Below are 17,564 nucleotides of genomic sequence, written 5' to 3' on the forward strand. Positions count from 1 at the left end.
AAGTGCTCATTGTAAACTTGGCTCCCCTGAACAAACAAGTAGAGAGAGGTTTCTCTCTGTGGGTCAAGTGTTCTTCAACCCTGGTCCTCGAGGGCCCACTATCATGTAAACATGTTAGCATGTTTTAGATGTTAGCCTGCTCCAACATACCTGATTCAAATGACTGCATCCTCAGTTTGTCAACAGTGGCCTACTAATCTGATACAGGTGTGCTAGAGCAGAACAATGTCTAAAACCTGCAGGAGTGCTCCTGAGGACCAGGGTTGAAGAACACTGGTGTATACTCTCAGTGAAAAACAAACAAGCAAAAACCAAAATCATATATGAGATATTTGAAAATTAAAAGTATAAGAGGAGGATCCAAAACAAGTTAAAATTTACGGGGGGTGGCAAGCAGAGGTGTCAAGTAACGAAGTACAAATACTTTGTTACCTTACTTAAGTAGACATTTTGGTTATCTATACTTCACTGGAGTAATTATTTTTTCAGACGACTTTTTACTTTTACTCCTTACATTTTCACGCAATTATCTGTACTTTTTACTCCTTACATTTTAAAAACAGCCTCATTACTCTATTTCATTTCAGCCTTTAAAAAAAAACTATCCAGTTAAATTGCACCATCCGGATAGAGTGAATTTGGTTGTCGTTGTTTCAGATGTTCTTGTCCAGTTTTGTTCTTACATCCGTTCCCTCAGATTCCTGCAACTAAACTTGGATGTACATTCCAATAAAGGTTAGGATAAATGATAACATGCCTCTGAAGTTTGACTTTTTGCACCATTACAATACTTATAGGCAACTAGTCATCATATCTTCTGCTCTCTGAAACACATGTTAATGCTCAATAGTACACATATATGGTTCTTTAATATATTTGCATTATACTAAGATGCATTCATTTTCAATGGCTTTTGTCCTGAATGGCTTTTTTCCCCCCTTACATAACTTTTACTTTTATACTTTATAGTTTTGAAACCAGTACTTTTTTACTTTTACTTGAGTAAAAAACTTGAGTTGATACTTCAACTTCTACAGGAGTATTTTTAAACTCTAGTATCTATACTTCTACCTGAGTAATGAATGTGAATACCTTTGACACCTCTGGTGGCAAGGACAACCATAGAGACCCACAAAATGACCACAAGGAGATAATGTTTTTCAGAAGCACAATTATCACTGGCTGCATCTGTGCAGTTTGGGGTCGTTATGTTTTTCAGAACCACCCTCCTGTAAGTCATTTACAAGTCTTTAATAATCTGTTGAACTCCACAAAAATATAAAAACAACTTACTTTCATAAGTATTTTTGTGTATATTAATCTCCATATTATCTTAAGCCTGATTTTAATCTTTAAAAAAGACTACATAAAACCTTGAAATAGTATTCATTGAAGGGGGCGCGGTTTTTCCGACGACCCGTGAAGGCAGCGGCCGCCACACTTCACTTCTCTCTGGAGGAATTTCACTCACATTCCGTCACAAGGAGCTGCTTTATCACGGCAAAACACAGGTGAGTGCTGTTTCCCTCGATCAATATCGCTCCACACCGGGTCCTGGGCGTAGTTTAGGAGTTAGTTAGTGAGTTGGTAGACAGAAGCGGAACTAGCAGCCCGGCTAGCACGCTAGCTCGGGTGACAAGTTGCCCCGGTCCGGATCGATACCTGATCACAACCTTCCAGCCATGTAAGACCGCCTTTATTCACTTATTGGGGGGGGGGGGGGACTTTAACTCTGCAGGTGTTTCTGGGAGTTTGAAAGTTTTATTTATTTATTTATTTCTGGGAGGTGGGGGGGACTTCCTGGGTCCGGACGGGACTTTTTCATTGAGTTACAGTCACCTGTATTCCAGGTGATCGTGGACCTGAACCTCCGTTCAGGTCCACCTACCTGAGACTCGAGCAGGTAGTCAGGAAATGATCGGCCTTGTGTCGCACTTTCCTCCAAAACATCTCTGGGATCCTCATCTATGAATTAAGGCTGATTTATGGTTCTGCGTTAAATCGACGCAGAGCCTACGCCGTAGGTTACGCAGCGACGCGTAACTTACTGCGTAGGTTCTGCGTCGGTGTAACGCGGAACCATAAATCAGCCTTACGACCTAGGGCCAGACCAAGGTGACAAAACTTGCTTAGGATTTTTGAAAATATCTACAGTATGTCTGTAGATGATATTCTGGTATGATAAGCCTCCCTAACTGGCAGCTGGATCATAGTTATCAGCTCATGAAGTTCAGAAAATTACATTTTAGATGCTGATGCATATCTTGGTTTAGACTCATGTACAGGATATCTGTCAATGTTTCACAATATTGTCTTTGGTATCATTTTAAACATTCATTCAAGCTAAGATGTGAATCTTTCTGACCAACATAAAGGTCACTGCAGCTCTTTAAACTATAAACAACACACATTTACACAATTTTCGCCTAAATTATATACTATCTTTTAGCCCTGTGTCATCTAGGATTTTATTGATTGATTGAAGTTTTTATTTACGTGTCATGCACAGGAAGTGCCCAGCCCGAGTGGGCTTACAAGACACCAAAAAAAGGAACATAAAGCAAATGAAAGCCAGACAACAGACCCTGTACCAATTAAACATATAAACAATCCTGACGCTTTATCCAGGCTTCAGAGACAAAATGAGTCAACTTAAAAACATTTAAGTTAAACAACCTGTCCATTCTCCATCATCAGAGCACCAGAACATTTCTGGGTTTTTAACAGACATTTCAGTAAATAATGGAGTTCTAGGAACAACAGAGACAAAATACAAAAACTGGAATACTCACAGGACCATAAGGATTCAGGAAAAGTATCACATCTTAGCTTGAATGAATGCTTAAAAGGTCCCCTTTAAAATGATACCAAAGACAATATTGTGAAACATTGACAGATATCCTGTACATGAGTCTAAACCAGGACATGCAGCAGCATCTAAAATGTAATTTTCTGAAGGGGGTGTGTAACTTCATGAGCTGATAACTATGATACAGCTGCCACTCAGGAAGGGTTATCGTACCAAAATATAATCTATAGACATAGATCTTTCCAAAAATCATAAGCAAGTTTTGTCACTTTGAGTGGTACTGACAAGTGACATTTTGGGCTCTGGCCCATGGACTAAATAGGGTTGCCAACTCCCTGAAAAATAAATAAGGGACACCTCATCGGCAGCCTTCACCCTTCCTGGCGTGGTGAATTTTTTTAGCCTCTTTTTTTGTGAGTGAAACGATTTTTTTTAACTATTTGACTCAAACCCGAATTGAATTAGATGCATATTTTTGAATGCCATGAACACATTCACTTTAATACAAAATAACAAAATGAACCGAATAAATTAAGTATCTTTCTTAAACAGAAACCTGCCCTACTTAACTTAAAATTATAAAGAAAGCAGAACATCCCTTCTGTAATAGTGCACATTTTTAGTGCAATAACAAAAGTACAAACAGAAAGTCTGTAGAAAACTTGTAAACATATTTGTGCCTCAAAGGTCATGACTGTAGCTACAGTTGTAGTAAAACAGAAAAAAATAACTTATGAACTCAACACCTCAATGCCATTTTCCATTGGCATTTTATGACTATTTTTTGACTCTCACAGTAATATGGGACAAAGTGTGTCCCTTTTCAGCTCAATACGGGACGCGTACTTTAGTTTATAAATAAGGGACGATTCAGTTTTTCAAGGCACGGTTGGCAACCCTATCTATGAACCAAAGAATAAAAGTGCTGGGTTTAGGTTGTGACTGTACACCATGGTGTAATTGTCGTCTGCTTCTGCCCACATGTAGGTATGAGGCACTCACACCTGTAGAAGCAGCTTTGTGCTTGTTAAAAATAGGTTGCAAAGGGGAAAAGGGTGGAAATAAACCCCTCAAAATTAACAGCCACAATGTTTAAATGTTAAGAATAGATCAAGAACAAGGATATGAAGGGGCCAGGACAAGAAAAGACGTCACCCTTTTTTGCTGCAGAATAAGATCTTGAGGAACCGGTTTGGGTAGAAGAACCAGAAATGCATTTCCCTGTTCTGGTTGTTTTGTTGGTCACTTGCGTTGATGGTGTGAGGAGTTTACAGCATGAATAGGTATGTCCTGAAGGCTTTTTAAATCATTACTACTCATGTACTTTTCATTTTTTGCTGCGTCAAGTGTGGAGTAAAAACATAGTACCAACCAACATGTGATGCAGGGCCGGTCCTATCGTGAAGGCTGAATGAGTGATTACAAGACGTATGCACAAAAGCTTAGTTTTAGTATCAAATGCAAAGTCAATATTTGGCATAAATGTGACTTTGTATCTGGAGAAATGAGGATTAATCACTATGTTGCTATAGAAAGGTCTGATTTACTAAAGGTTATCCTAGAGTATTGACTTTTATGCCCAACATGATTGCTTGGTTGCAGTTTTTTTTTTAGCTGACTGATTATTTCATCCATAATTATCTGAATCTTCTTCACTCTCCTGCATATAATCAGCTGAATGAAACAAAAATGTCATATTTTAATCATCACTTCCCTGTTGCTCTGTGCTTTATGGATATCTGTGTTGTTTCTTTTTAAATTTATTTATCCAAAGGCCAGACTGTTTTCTTATGAGGGTCTTTTCAACTGAGCATCTGCTTATATTTACGACGTGGATTTAGCTATAAAGCCAAAATCCCCACAGCATCTCTGTGGAAACACTTTGGTTTGAACATAAGAGGGGCGGTTTGTTGGATTTACATCAAATAGGTGATCACAAAAGACTAAAACTAACTGTGCTATAAAATGAAGCGGGAAAAAAACACACAGAAAATCTTGATTGCAAATAAAATATCAAAGTAGCTAAGACATATTTATGCATAGAGGACATTTACAGCTTTTAAGTGCTGCACAGAGTATATAACACAAAATGTTAAAACAACTCTAATCAAAGAGCAAAAGAGGATTTGTGAACTAGGAAGGCCAGGGAATAAAAGTGAGTTTTTACTAATGATTTAAAAAATGTTCCTATCAGATGGTAATTGTTTCCACAGGCATGGAGCTGGGACTAAAAAGAGCTCTATCACCTTTATCTTAACCCAAGACTGTTGCACATATAAGCATCCTTTCCCGAAGAACTAAGATGTAAAAGAGATCCATGATATAAGACGGGGGCTCGCTTGTAAAAATGGACAAAATCTTAAAATTAAACTCTAAAATATACAGAACAGAGAAGACAAGTTGGGTGGGATATGAGTCTTTTTAGTACATGTCAATCGCCCCGTTTCAGCACCTCATGCCAATTGCAGGTGATTTAGTATTGCCTGGCCATCCATAATCATTTACTTAACAAAGAAAATCTTTATAATGAAATAGGCTCCTTTTCAGAGCCTTTTCCATCAGTACAGAACAGACCAAATCAATCACAATAGGAGCACCCGAGAGCTGCAATTCAAAAGAACTGAGATGGCTGCAGAATTGCTAATAATACTATCAATAATATCAATCACATCTTACTGCAACACTGACTACAGTCATTCACCAGTGTTAACTCCACCTCATGCCATATTGATGTCTTTTTATTGTTGATACAGGCAGGTTGCCCCTCGGCCTGTGTCACATGCTTTGTTTCTCTGGTTGTTTCTCTGTCCAACGGCGTCCAGGGACAGTTTTCTCTGCGTCCGACCAGAAGGACCAGACCAAATCTTGTTGTGACAGCCCGACTGACATGTTCACCTGTTCTTCTTTCTGCTTTTAGGAGAGCAACAGTAATACGTTGATCTACATCTATTTGAATATTTCCAAGTGCAGAAATATGTTAAAAAGGGAAAAAAGCAGCCAAGCTTGTGTGACTCATGTGCACTTTTCTCCAACCAAAAACAAATGCACAGTCAACAACATTAAATCATGGTCATGTCTGCCAAGTAGACTTTCCTTTTTCCTTGTCCTCTTATTTATTTTTGTCCCTCTGGATGTTTAGCCAGTGTAGATTTTTTGACAGGGAGCCTAAAGTCCAGGGGTTATTTGCAAAACAGGAAAATGTCCCTTGAACCTTAAAGGAAAGCGAACTTGACAGGAGAGGAAGTAAAAGAATAAAGCTGTTTCCTGGATTTTCTTATCTAAAAACATTTGGCTGGAAATTAGTTTAAAACGGATGGCATTCTTTTACTTGACGAGACGGTCTCGATGTCTTATAAGAAACAGGCTTAATTCTTTGCTTATGATGAGCTAATGCCCTATTTGCACAGGACTGATGTTATCTGGAGACCCGCAGTAATCCAAAAATTCAACCCCAATGTCTGTTTTTCATTTGCACAGGTTAAGTGAAGTCTGTGTTTTACTATTATTTGCAATATTCATCAACCTCTTGCATTTTGTGGGACTAGAACCATTTAATCCACATACACTTTGAATCTAGAGTTGGAAGGAACTGATCACACACCACATTTGGACTTCAGCAACGGCATGTCACATTTGAACAGGTGACAAAACCCTAATATAACAAAGGCCTATGATTGTAAGTTGCTATGGTAACGGTAAACTGAACGGTGAACGATCCCAGAGCTTTTGTTGTCGCCTAAAGGCTTCAAACCAGGCGTTGAGCTTGCAGCCAGATTTAAATTTTCGCTTTTTTTTCGCCTGGTCCCTGTGAAGCTTGATGCTGACTAATTTCTCTATTTTTATTCACCAAAAATATCATATAATTGTATAACAGTACTATATCTACGGCAGCTGCTATAATTTTTTCCAGGAAAAAGAAAGAAAAGACAACTAGAATGAATTAATAAATATGTGTATGTGTGTATATTTATTTATTTATTTATATATATACATACATACACATTTGCACGGGATTAAAATGATCCCTTGACCTTTGTGTTTGCTGCAATAGAGAGTAAGGTCATGTGTGGGGGGATTTTTACTTTATAAAGGACAGACGAGGTGCATTCACACTGGATTACTATCACAGACGTCTTCAGAAACAATTACAAATTACTGCAGGTCCCCAGATTACACCCGTCCCGTGCGAATAGGGCGTAAGGTTTTGGCAGTGCTAAAACAAAGGATATATGTTGGTTTTTTTGTAACCAGTGTCTGGCAGTGACCAACTGCAGTTGATTGTCGTGGTCTGCAGCTCCTTGGTGACGCGTCGTCACGCGTGCCTCGCTGTTGCCGAGATCGTGACGTGACTGTGCTAAACAAAGAACCTGCATGGAGCTGTCAGCCGCTGAGTCGGTGTGTCCGGATGTGTCCTGATGTGATCAGCAGGCAAAAGTCAAGCGCAGTTAAACTGCTGGTGACGAAGGTCTCCAGCTTTACTGGGTTTATAGAGATTGTGTAATCCACAGTAACACTTCCTTAGCTCTCGCTGAAGAGCCAAAGCTGGACTTGATTTACATTTTAATTTCACATTATCTGCCTTTTTTTTTTTTATGTATACATATATATTAAGGAGCTATTCTAATCTCTATCTGATTAAATTCAGTTAGCTTCATATTGGTGTCAAAAATGTCACAAAAAAGTCCATAAAGAAACCTTTAGTCTCAAAAGTTATACTCTTAAAATTGCATGTTGTTTCCCCTTTTTGTTCACAACAGACAATAATAAATACTTTCTATAACCCTACAATCATCTACTGTGATCAACTTCCTCGGCTCAATGGAACCAATGAGTTGAATGCATGTTTATAAACTCAAGTAAGACGTAATATTTTGTTTATTTGTGCGTTTCTAACATCAAGTCTAACGGCAGATTTATCTCTCAAGGCTGTCGTTTCTACTCCCTCGCTGAAAGAAAGTGTTTTTATTAACTTTACACCCCTAAACCTGGTAAGCTGCATCCAAATGCTCCTCCAGGAGAAGAGATGAGATTTAAGCTTTGCATTCTCTAAAAACTTTCTGTAATACTTCAACTTTAATGTGTTTCCCTGTTTAAGAGTTGTGCAGCAGTAATGACTTCTGTTATGAGTCTCAGACTTCTCTTGGAGGCTTTTCTAATCTTCTATTTTACTCTACGCTCTGCCTTTATTCATCTATTGTATTATACAAAGTTGTTTGGGCAAACTATTTTGAAATAAGGGTTGAGTATTAAATTATTGTTGTTTACCTGAGAGCCGGGATCGCAGCGTAACGCTACCGCTGGCCGTGTGAAATTTGCCTTTCAGAAGTGTAAAGTAATGCGTGCTCACATCTTTTCACTGTGAATATGTTTTTTAAAAATTAAAAACAAAGATCTCTCAGGCTGTACAGTTTTAATAAAACATGTCGGCTGATATGAGAAATATTTACTTATCAAAATAATAACGGTGAAATTCCAATCATTGTAGAAACTGTTGGGTTTGCAGTTTTTCCTCCGATAAGGCTTGCTTTATGAATATTGATGGACTCCGGTGGGATATTGATCAGTGACCTGTTAACTCTCTTTTTTAGGCCTCAGAACATTGAGCTCGGTGCTGCGGGAGGAGCCGCCAACATGGACGACATGACCGTGGAGCAGATGGCGTACAGGGCCAACCAAGTGACCGATGAGGTACCGCCTTACACTAGGGCTGTGCGATTAATCGATTTTAAATCTAAATCGGATTTATTAATCAAAATCGATGTTAAAAAAGGTAAATCGGAAAATCGATTTTCCTTTTTTGCAGCAGGCTGCATTACAGACAGAGCTCGTCTAGTCATCTTTGGTCAAGAAAATTGTAAATGTTGTCACTTTACTAAACTCAAGGAGGATTTACAGTATCTTTCAATTGCACTTCATTCCCAATAGGGAAATGTGTTTGCTATTTTTCTTTAAAAATAAAGATAAAATATTTTAAACAATTTATTCCATAGTCTTTTGTAGTTTTACCAAAAAAATCGAAATCGAAATCGAAAATCGGGTTTTCAGAGAGAAAAATCTGGATTTTATTTTTGTCCAAAATCGCCCAGCCCTACCTTACACAGAACCGTCTCTTTCTCTCTCTCCTTTCTGTCGTCACGCTCCTCTCTGACTAAACTGGTTTCACTGAATTTCACCCAGAAATGTTTTTTTGTCATAGACGAATTACGATTGAATTACACGCTATGTTTATAAAATATCTTGTTCAAAATGTTATTATAGACGTAATTCATCCCATCACATTAATTGTTTTGTTTTGTTTAAGAGGCAATAAGTCATCTGAAAACGCAATGAAGACAACTCTGTGTACATCACCAATAAGACGTCCAACATTTATAAGAATCAAAGATATTGGTTGTTTTTTTTTCTGATTTTGAAAGCTTTCAACTTTGGAGTTTCCTTTACGAGAGACCTGCCAGCTTGAGGCAAAGTCTCAACGCTGATTTATGAAATGGATAGACAGCACATATTCTAAAGCTGAAAATGCTGAGGCTGATTAAAGAACTCCTGGATCCAGATCTTATTTCGGGCATCAAAAGTTAAACGTTTCTAATTTCGCCAACGCCTCACATCTCAGGAAATGTGTCACACTAATCCGTCCAGACGGTTTTTAACTGTACCAACCACACAACATCCTTGGCAGACATAGTCATCCACAAACAAGCACCAGTGACTTGTTTTTCATCATAACCAGATTTTCAAATGGAAACCATCCAAAAAACAAACACAGAAAGAGCTGACGATATGTCACGTGGAGGACATTTTTAGGAACCCTGTGGATAAATATTAGAAGCAGTCTGGCTCCGTCTAAAGATTGAAACCATCCACCAGCCGCCGACACGTGCAGATGAGCACATTTTAATTTTTTTGTCGCATCTGTCCAAACAAAAGCGATCTCACCTAATTGCAGACCGGATGCCGCTTCGCAATCGGCGTCAAGACATTACAGGGATGTTAATTATCTCATTTAACTCTCACCAAGCAATCTAATTATGATCTAACTAAGAATGTGAAACTGTTCTTTTTATGTCCAAATCACAATCAATTATATTAATTGTTACTGATCCACCACAGAATTGAAATGTTTGAATTCTGCTTTGCCTGGTAGAATAAAGGAAAGCAGTGATTATTATAACAAGACCACTTTAGCCATAACCTCGCTGTAGAACAGATATTTAGAGGCATGCGTAGGAAAAACTATCACAATAATATTGAATCATGACCCTGGCTGATCAGTTGGATGGCAAGCGTGTGTTTATAAAGATGTGCTTGATAGGAGCTGTGTGAGTCTTTACGCTTAATTTAGTCAGACAGTCTCCTCACCCTTCTGTGCTTTTCACAGATTGAGTGTTGTCAACATTATCGGTTTTATTATCTTGGAGATAATTGTTTAATCAGCACTCAAGGGCGTCATATGATCAGCCAGCTGATTCAGACTGAGGCTAATTGACTTACTCCAGCTGGACCTGCAACTGCACAAACTCACCCTTTTGTGTCATTTTTGACCGTACTAAATTTTGTGTAATTTTTGACCGTACTAAATGTCTTTTGGTTTAACACTTTCACCCGTCTGTGTGTTTCTCTGCTTTCTGACTTAACCTGCAATTTTCCTTGTTCCTTTTTCTTCTTCTTCCTTCTGCTGCGGCTGCCCCGTTGATTTAGGACGTCAGACAAAGGACAGGGTCATGGGAGGGTCCTCTGCTATCTCTGCTTACCACTCTTGCTCTGGGTAACCACTCACCCCGAGACACTCGGACCACGGCCGGCAATGTATCAGGACGTCAAAGTGCATAATAAGACTATCAAACATGAGGTGGAGGGGGGGTGGGGGAAGAAAAAACCACAAGGCGCCAAGTTTATAAGCTGTCTGATGCTTTCCAATAATCCTGGTATATTGCTGCCATAACGTGTCTTGCGCACATCATCAATGTCTCTTATTCAACCCCACGTGCATCTTCTCACTTTGTTTTTGCGGTTAACTCGTCCCAAACTAGTGATAAAAATGCCACATAACTGTCTGCATCTCCACAATCTGGAAAATCTGACCAGGACCATCAATATCAAGTCCAAAGTTTCTGTTGTTTATATAATCTGATGTTCGTCCACGCTGGTGATGTTGGCTGATTCAACGGAAACCTGGCTGAGCTCCACACGTCCCCACGCCTCAGTCGGTGTTTGCCTGTTTCCCTAATGAATGTGTTCAGAGCAAACGCCACACAGAATGAACAATCTGCTGCTCACATTCTGTCGTTACCTGTTCATTAGTGATGGCAACAGTAAAATCTTGCCCGGACTTTCCTTTCGCTTCCCTCCTCAGGATCCTCTTCCCTCCATGTAGCGTTTGCTATTGAGAGGAAAACAAGCACATAATTCACCTGAACTCACTGCATTCCAGCTTGCCGTCATCACTTCCTTTTCTTTCCCCTCTTCTCTGTGTGTGCATTTGTTTTTGTCTGCCACGTTTTTAATTGACTGACTGTTGTGAGGCTCATCCATCTCACCTGATCCAGGAGTATTCAGACAGGTGTGGAGTTTGTCGTGTGTTCACAAGACTAGGCATCGCAAAGTGGGGCGTCTTCCAAGCACATTAAAGTCGATCATTGTCAGAAACTTCAGCCGAAACTTCTCGCACTGGCAAATACATTTAATTTGGAGTTACATTTTCCCTTCTTTTTTTTTTTTTTATACAGTCTGAGACAAAGTTTTAGTTCATTTTCAGCCTGAGTCAGCTTGAATATCTCACCGTGGAAATATTTAACTGTCATTCACAGCTCCATAACTCAGAATTCATTACGATGGAAACTTTGACAGTCAGTTTCTCTGTTTTACACAGACTTTTATGTGGTGTGTGTGTATATGATTTAAAGCTGTAAGCAAGATGGGAAAGGGGGAAAGAAGACAATGTTAGTAATTAAATGAGAGCACATAAAAGAATAAAGTATGCAAGTGCTTCTCTTGTAAAGTTTATTGGCAGTGTTGTTTCAAGACGTCAGTTATATAATGATGACAGGATTAGACATTTCTATGCAGCTTGTGGCTGTATTTGATGTCTTGGCAAGACTTTCATTGTTTGAGTTGACAGGATAATTGGACAAATAAAGTGGATTAAAAAAAAGCCCATTCCAAATATTTGAGTTGTCACATCATCATATAAATATTGTATTTTTTGTATTTTTTTTGCTGCACCAAAAGAAATAACATGAGCATAATGAACACAGGGGGGGACTGCAGCTAATGACTATTTCAATACGTAAATTGATTTGTTACCTTTGAGTTTGTTTAAAATTTCCCAGAGACAAATTTGACTAAAGAGGAAATAAAACAAACTCTTTTGTCTCATCAACAATCCAAAATTAAAGCAAATAAGCCCCTGAGGTCAGAAACAATGAGACAATTTAAATAAGCTGGAACAAGTGAAGTCTGTTTAACTTTAGACTCACAGATTACCGTTTGTGATGACCAGGCAGGAGCCGTGCTAACATTTCAATTTTATATCTGCTTCTTCTCTCATGTTTTACAAATGTTAATAGTTTTAGCTTCCTGCATCTTTTCATTTTCTCAAACTTTTCCTGAATGTCCCTAATTTCCCCCTTCTGATGCGTCCGTTTGTCTCTCTTTAGGCCACATTCACGCTAATTGGCTCATTTGTTAAAATCCACTGGTTCTTGAGTCCATCAATCAAAATCAGCTTAAGCTCCCCCCAGAAGAAAGCTGCTACACAGCAAATAAAACATTAAGAGGAGAGAAATCCACTCATTTAGTTCAGCCGGACTCATTTAGTCTGCGGGCTGCTGGGAATTCAAGTTACAGAATGCCGTCTGAAAAATTAATGTTCGCATCCATTTTCATTTTATGGGAAAGATCTTAAGTTACGTCTGAGAGATTAGAAACTAATAACAACCCAACACTACAATTGCATCAATACGTTCCCAGAGGAAATTTCAGAGATGCAACTGCACTCCAGATCAGTAATTCTTTTTTTCTCCTTTTGTTCATTTGTTCTCTGTGCAAATTGTGCCGTCACTTTTAATTATTCTTTAACACTTCTTTCCCCCCACCCCGTGTAGTCGCTGGAAAGCACTCGGAGGATGGTACAGATGGCAGAGGAGGTGAGACTGTGGCACTTTTTTTTATTTTTTTTTTCCATTGACGTGACAAAATGTCAAATTTGAACCATTAATGATGGTTTCAGTACAAAAGATGTTCTGTAGTAAGCTTTCCTGAATTCAAGTTCAAGTGTCCTGATTTTATTTTCCAGCCTGTGGCCCTGAAATAGTTTTTTGTGTTTTTAGAGCAAGCAGACTGGCGTCAACACCATGGTGATGCTGGACCAACAAGGAGGTAAAAGTGGCTGCTCCCACTAGTTGAATTACAACTTGCACACCTCCAGGGGTCCTGATTCATTTATTTTTCATGCATCGTTTATTAAAACTGAAATTGAGCAGGCATCAGTGTGACTATTGATTTTAAAATCATTTGAATTTGAGTAGCTGCAATATTTTTGTTTTATCTTTTGAGATTCTTACTGCCGTAACTTAGTTAAGATACAGAAGATTCATTGATATCCACTAAAATTATATTTGACAGAAATGAACAAATACTGAAGATGAAGCGAAATAAAACTGCATAAGACTAATTGGGTGGAATCCATCGAGGTGCTTGTGAATAAAGCATCAAGACCTTGAAACATGACGTGACTCACTGCCAAAAAAGAGGGAAATGAGGTTGGTGAGTTCAGGAGTTCAAGTTGAACCACGTCACGTCAACAGCGTAGTTCAGGACGGCTGCTGGACGGTCTCAGGAACTGCACCATGTTTGACGTAAAATCAGGTTCTACCAGTTTGTAACCGGCTGCATCGTTGGTTCGTTCGTGCATGGGGCAGGATGGTCTCGTAGGTCAGACACGTTTCTATCGGAAGCAAAACTCAACTTCTATTTTGAAAAAAATGACCTGACCCCTTTGTAAAGTTTTACAGCTGTTTTTAAAAAGCGTGTGTGTGCTTGTGTGTGTACTTCAGAGCAGCTGAGGCGCGTGGATGAGGGCATGGACCAGATCAACCAGGACATGAGGCAGGCTGAGAAACACCTGACTGACCTGTCCAAGTGCTGCGGCCTCTGCGTGTGTCCCTGCGACAGGTACGACGCCGCGCCGTAGCGCTTCAGACGCACCAGGCTCACTCACTCCTAGTCGGACTTTCAGTGTCCAGTGGCGACATGATTGTGTGCAGCAGTGGATGGTAAAGGGTTTCTACTTCATTCCAGTTTTGAACCCTTAAAGCAAATGTCAAGCTCTTTGAATTGTCCTCTGTTTCGTTCGTTTCGACTACAAACGCTCCAGAATTCAGAGGCCAGAAGAATTTCATTCAAACAAGAACCAATTAAAGTGGGATCACAGAACTGCAGAACACTGAAACCAGTTTCTTCTGTGGTTCAGAAGCTGTTGCTTCACGCGTCCTCAAACACGTCCTCAGACGTCTCCGGCCAGTCGGGGTGTTTTTCCATCAACAAAACAAGAGCTGCTGCCGCTTCACTGTCGTCTCTGGTCATAGATCAGAGCCACTCGCCGTCTAATGTAGAGTTGCTTGTCAAAGGCGTGTTTGGTTCTTCTGTTTGTTGTGTAGATGTAAAACATAATCATCAGTTGATGTTAAATATAAGATTATATTTGATTCTAAACATAAAATAAAATCTTTCCAAAATGCCTTCACTTTGGGGAAGATACTTTTATTATCAAGACATGAGGTAGGCAATGTTTTGTTCTCATCTCTTTTTTTTTATTGTCTTAAAAGAATAGTTATTAATCTTTAAAGTTACTTGCATGGTGTTGTTTTCTCTCCAATATAAATGAACTACAGTTTTAAAAAATAAATCCTCGTTCTTCTTGCAGGGTCTCATCGATCGAGAACGACTCTCGTTACAAGCGCACCTGGGCCGCGGGAGGAACCGAGCCCGAGGGCAACGGCAGCGGGTCAAAGGTCATCTCCAGTCAGCCGTCAGCTGTTCGCAACGGTCAGGCTGCGCAGGTGAACGCGGGCGGCGGCGGCGGCTCGGGCCAGTACATCAAGAGGTGGGATCCTGAGTCCTGGTTTCGGTCTACAAATGTCTCGTATGTTGACGCGTGGACAGAAGTTTACTTTGCATGTGTTGTTCAGGATAACCAACGATGCTCGCGAGGATGAAATGGAGGACAATCTGGAGGTGGTGGGGAGCATCATCGGCAACCTGAAAAACATGGCTGTGGACATGGGGAAAGAAATAGACAACCACAACTATCACATCGACAGGATCAACGATAAGGTGAGTCTGAGGCTAACGACCTGTCGCATCATTAGAGACACTTTACTGGTCACAGAGGAGCCTTTATAAGTGAAACACACTTACTCATAATCATCTCTCTCAAAAAATCCTGATCAGTTCAACTTTACTCTCTTCCCTCTAATACTTGTGAAATACTTTTGTTGTTGTCGCTTCTGGACCTTTTTTCTCTTTCTAGCATTACTTTAGAGCATATTGTTGACAAGTGGAGACCTGACTATATCAATATAACATTATTGTCGGTGGTGAGTCGGCAGAAAAAGGCCAGTAAAAACTTTACAAGTTCAACACTGCAAACACCCGCTTTGCAGAACTTTCATCAAGAAGGGAATTTATTCAAAGTACTTGAGGGATTAACACATTTCTTGGTTCAGGGACTTGGAATTTAAATGAATTCCTCACCACTTTGCTTAATTTTAAACTTTGTCAAAGCATAGTTTTCTTTTTTAGAACTATGTACAAAAGAGGCTTTATTTTATTTCAAAGGTGCCCTTGTACAAAACTGTTACAATTTTTAATAGATGAGATCTAACACATCTTGTAAATGCTTTTAAAGAATATTCAGACCCTTTTACCCTTTTAACGTACAAGACCACTTGGTCCAGGACGCATGTTTAAATGCCGAGGCACGGCGGTGGAAGTATCATAATAGCTGCTCCTGGGGCTCAAGGTCAACGAGTTCCTAACAGTGTTGGGTCTGAAGAGTCTGTGTTCAGGACTGTGTCCAGGGAAAATATGGACTTGATCACAAGAAAACTGCTGTGGGATTATTTTAAGTGTAAATTAATTTAAAAACTGGTTGGCAGCCAACTTCAAGGAAACGCTTCAATTAAAAAGAACAACCTGTTTCTTTTTCCCTTCAGGCGGAGATGAACAAAGCACGCATTGACGAAGCAAACCAGAGAGCCAACAAGCTGCTCAAATAAGCCAGGGATCATGCTTCTGCCGCTTCGACCCGTCAGCTCTGGGCCTCTTCTGTCATGTACATGCACACTGTATACTCACACACACACAGACACACACACAGACACACTCTTGAACAAATCCTGCCCCGGAGATGTTTTTTTTTTTTCCTTACTGCGCTAAAAAGGTGTACAGAAATGTTGAATTCATCCGCCGCCTCACACCCAAGCAGCGCCTGTAAAGGTATCAGGTGACCTGCCAATCAGCCGTGACATCATATCATGATGCGAGCGAGGGAAAAACGTTCTCCATCTGTGCCTCCGTCTTCCTTCCTCTTCACGTAGAGAGCCGTGAACTGTGGGCGTGCCGCGATGCGGACGAGGCCGCCCATCCCCCGTATCCCAGGCTTGATGTGTAATTAAGTTAATTGTATCTATTATTTTGAAATGACGTGCCTATTTAATTATCCGTGAAGTGGGAACGACCTGTGAATGAAGCCGTCTTCGTCTTAACGCTTCGTTCCTGTGACGTTTTTGCCATTTCAGATGTTACACTTTCTGAGTGACGTCGTTCGAACCCCCTCGTCTTGAACGACTGCAGTTTTAATGTGTATTTGACTAATTCAGGCTCATGAGGTTGAGATGCTTAAAATGTAAAAATAACAGCAATCCTGGAAATAAACGATGCATCATGTTAACGTGCTCTTTCACTCTGACTGCACATTTTGATGTAAATATGAATACAAACAGTTTTTATTGATTACCTGTTGCCTTCTAATTTCATCCTGTCTTAAGTTTCTGGTTAATAAAGGCTGATGGCAGATTTAAGTTTTGAGTTTGGGCAGACGATGGTTCAGGAACCTTTAAGGTTGTGTTGTAACAGCCGTTGTGCCGCTAAAGAATCCTCCTGCATCTTCTCTGGGAATTTGTCCTTGTTTCCCCCCCGTCAAAATGATTACCGAGAATTATTTGTTTTTGTCAAAGTTGAGGAATAACTGCTGGCAGCGAGAGGCGCAGACGTACCCAGTATGTAAATGAAGTCTGGTTAAGGGGGAAGCGCAGAAGCTGACTACGTCCTGGCGGGGCTGTCCAGGCACGAGCTGAGTTAAATTGGCTGCTGATAAAGTAATACTAATATGCAGGAGGTATTACCGGTTTGCATCTGCCGGCTCATTGGATTTATTTGCATCCTCCGCTGCAGGGAAACATCTATGGAGGGTGTAAGCATCTCTCTCTCTCTGGTCAGCTCAGACGTCTCACCCTCAAGCTCCTTCTTGTCCTTAAATCTGTGTGTAACAAATCACCACTGGAATGTAAATACAACACTTGTTTTTGTCTGTCTTGAACGTGTTCAGCTTATCTGAGCTTGGTTAAATGACGAATATTGTAAGAGAAAGTATATCTGCCTCTGTTAAATTGCTTTTGCTCAATAAATCTGTTCTGAAACTCATTTAAATGCACTTTTCTTTTTTTTTTTTCTAAACTTTTAAACACAACGATGA

General features: G+C 39.9%; 1 protein-coding gene across 3 annotated transcripts; it reads left to right on the top strand.

Moving 5' to 3' along the window:
- Window positions 1–1,384: 1,384 nt before the first annotated feature.
- On the top strand, window positions 1,385–17,512 carry LOC133462854 (synaptosomal-associated protein 23-like). Of its 3 annotated transcripts, none has more exons than XM_061744309.1 (8): window positions 1,385–1,511; window positions 8,398–8,497; window positions 12,913–12,954; window positions 13,138–13,186; window positions 13,864–13,981; window positions 14,733–14,912; window positions 14,998–15,142; window positions 16,024–17,512. In XM_061744309.1, the coding sequence occupies exons 2-8, from the start codon at window positions 8,441–8,443 to the stop codon at window positions 16,084–16,086; spliced, it is 654 nt and encodes a 217-aa protein (XP_061600293.1). In that variant the 5' UTR covers window positions 1,385–1,511; window positions 8,398–8,440; the 3' UTR covers window positions 16,087–17,512. The 3 variants fall into 3 exon arrangements, with proteins under 3 accessions (XP_061600293.1, XP_061600292.1, XP_061600291.1); XM_061744308.1 differs by lacking the exon at window positions 1,385–1,511 and adding an exon at window positions 1,530–1,684; XM_061744307.1 differs by lacking the exon at window positions 1,385–1,511 and adding an exon at window positions 4,055–4,092.
- Window positions 17,513–17,564: the final 52 nt, after the last annotated feature.

This window comes from Cololabis saira, chromosome 16 (genome assembly GCF_033807715.1).
Source record: "Cololabis saira isolate AMF1-May2022 chromosome 16, fColSai1.1, whole genome shotgun sequence".
NCBI lineage: Eukaryota > Metazoa > Chordata > Actinopteri > Beloniformes > Belonidae > Cololabis > Cololabis saira.

What these genes read in the sequence shown, in the direction of transcription:
- LOC133462854 (XM_061744307.1), top strand. An exon ending in CCAACCAAGTGACCGATGAG is followed by an intron (nt 8,498 to 12,912) that starts GTACCGCCTTAC and finishes CACCCCGTGTAG; the next exon opens with TCGCTGGAAAGCACTCGGAG. An exon ending in TGCGTGTGTCCCTGCGACAG is followed by an intron (nt 13,982 to 14,732) that starts GTACGACGCCGC and finishes TTCTTCTTGCAG; the next exon opens with GGTCTCATCGATCGAGAACG.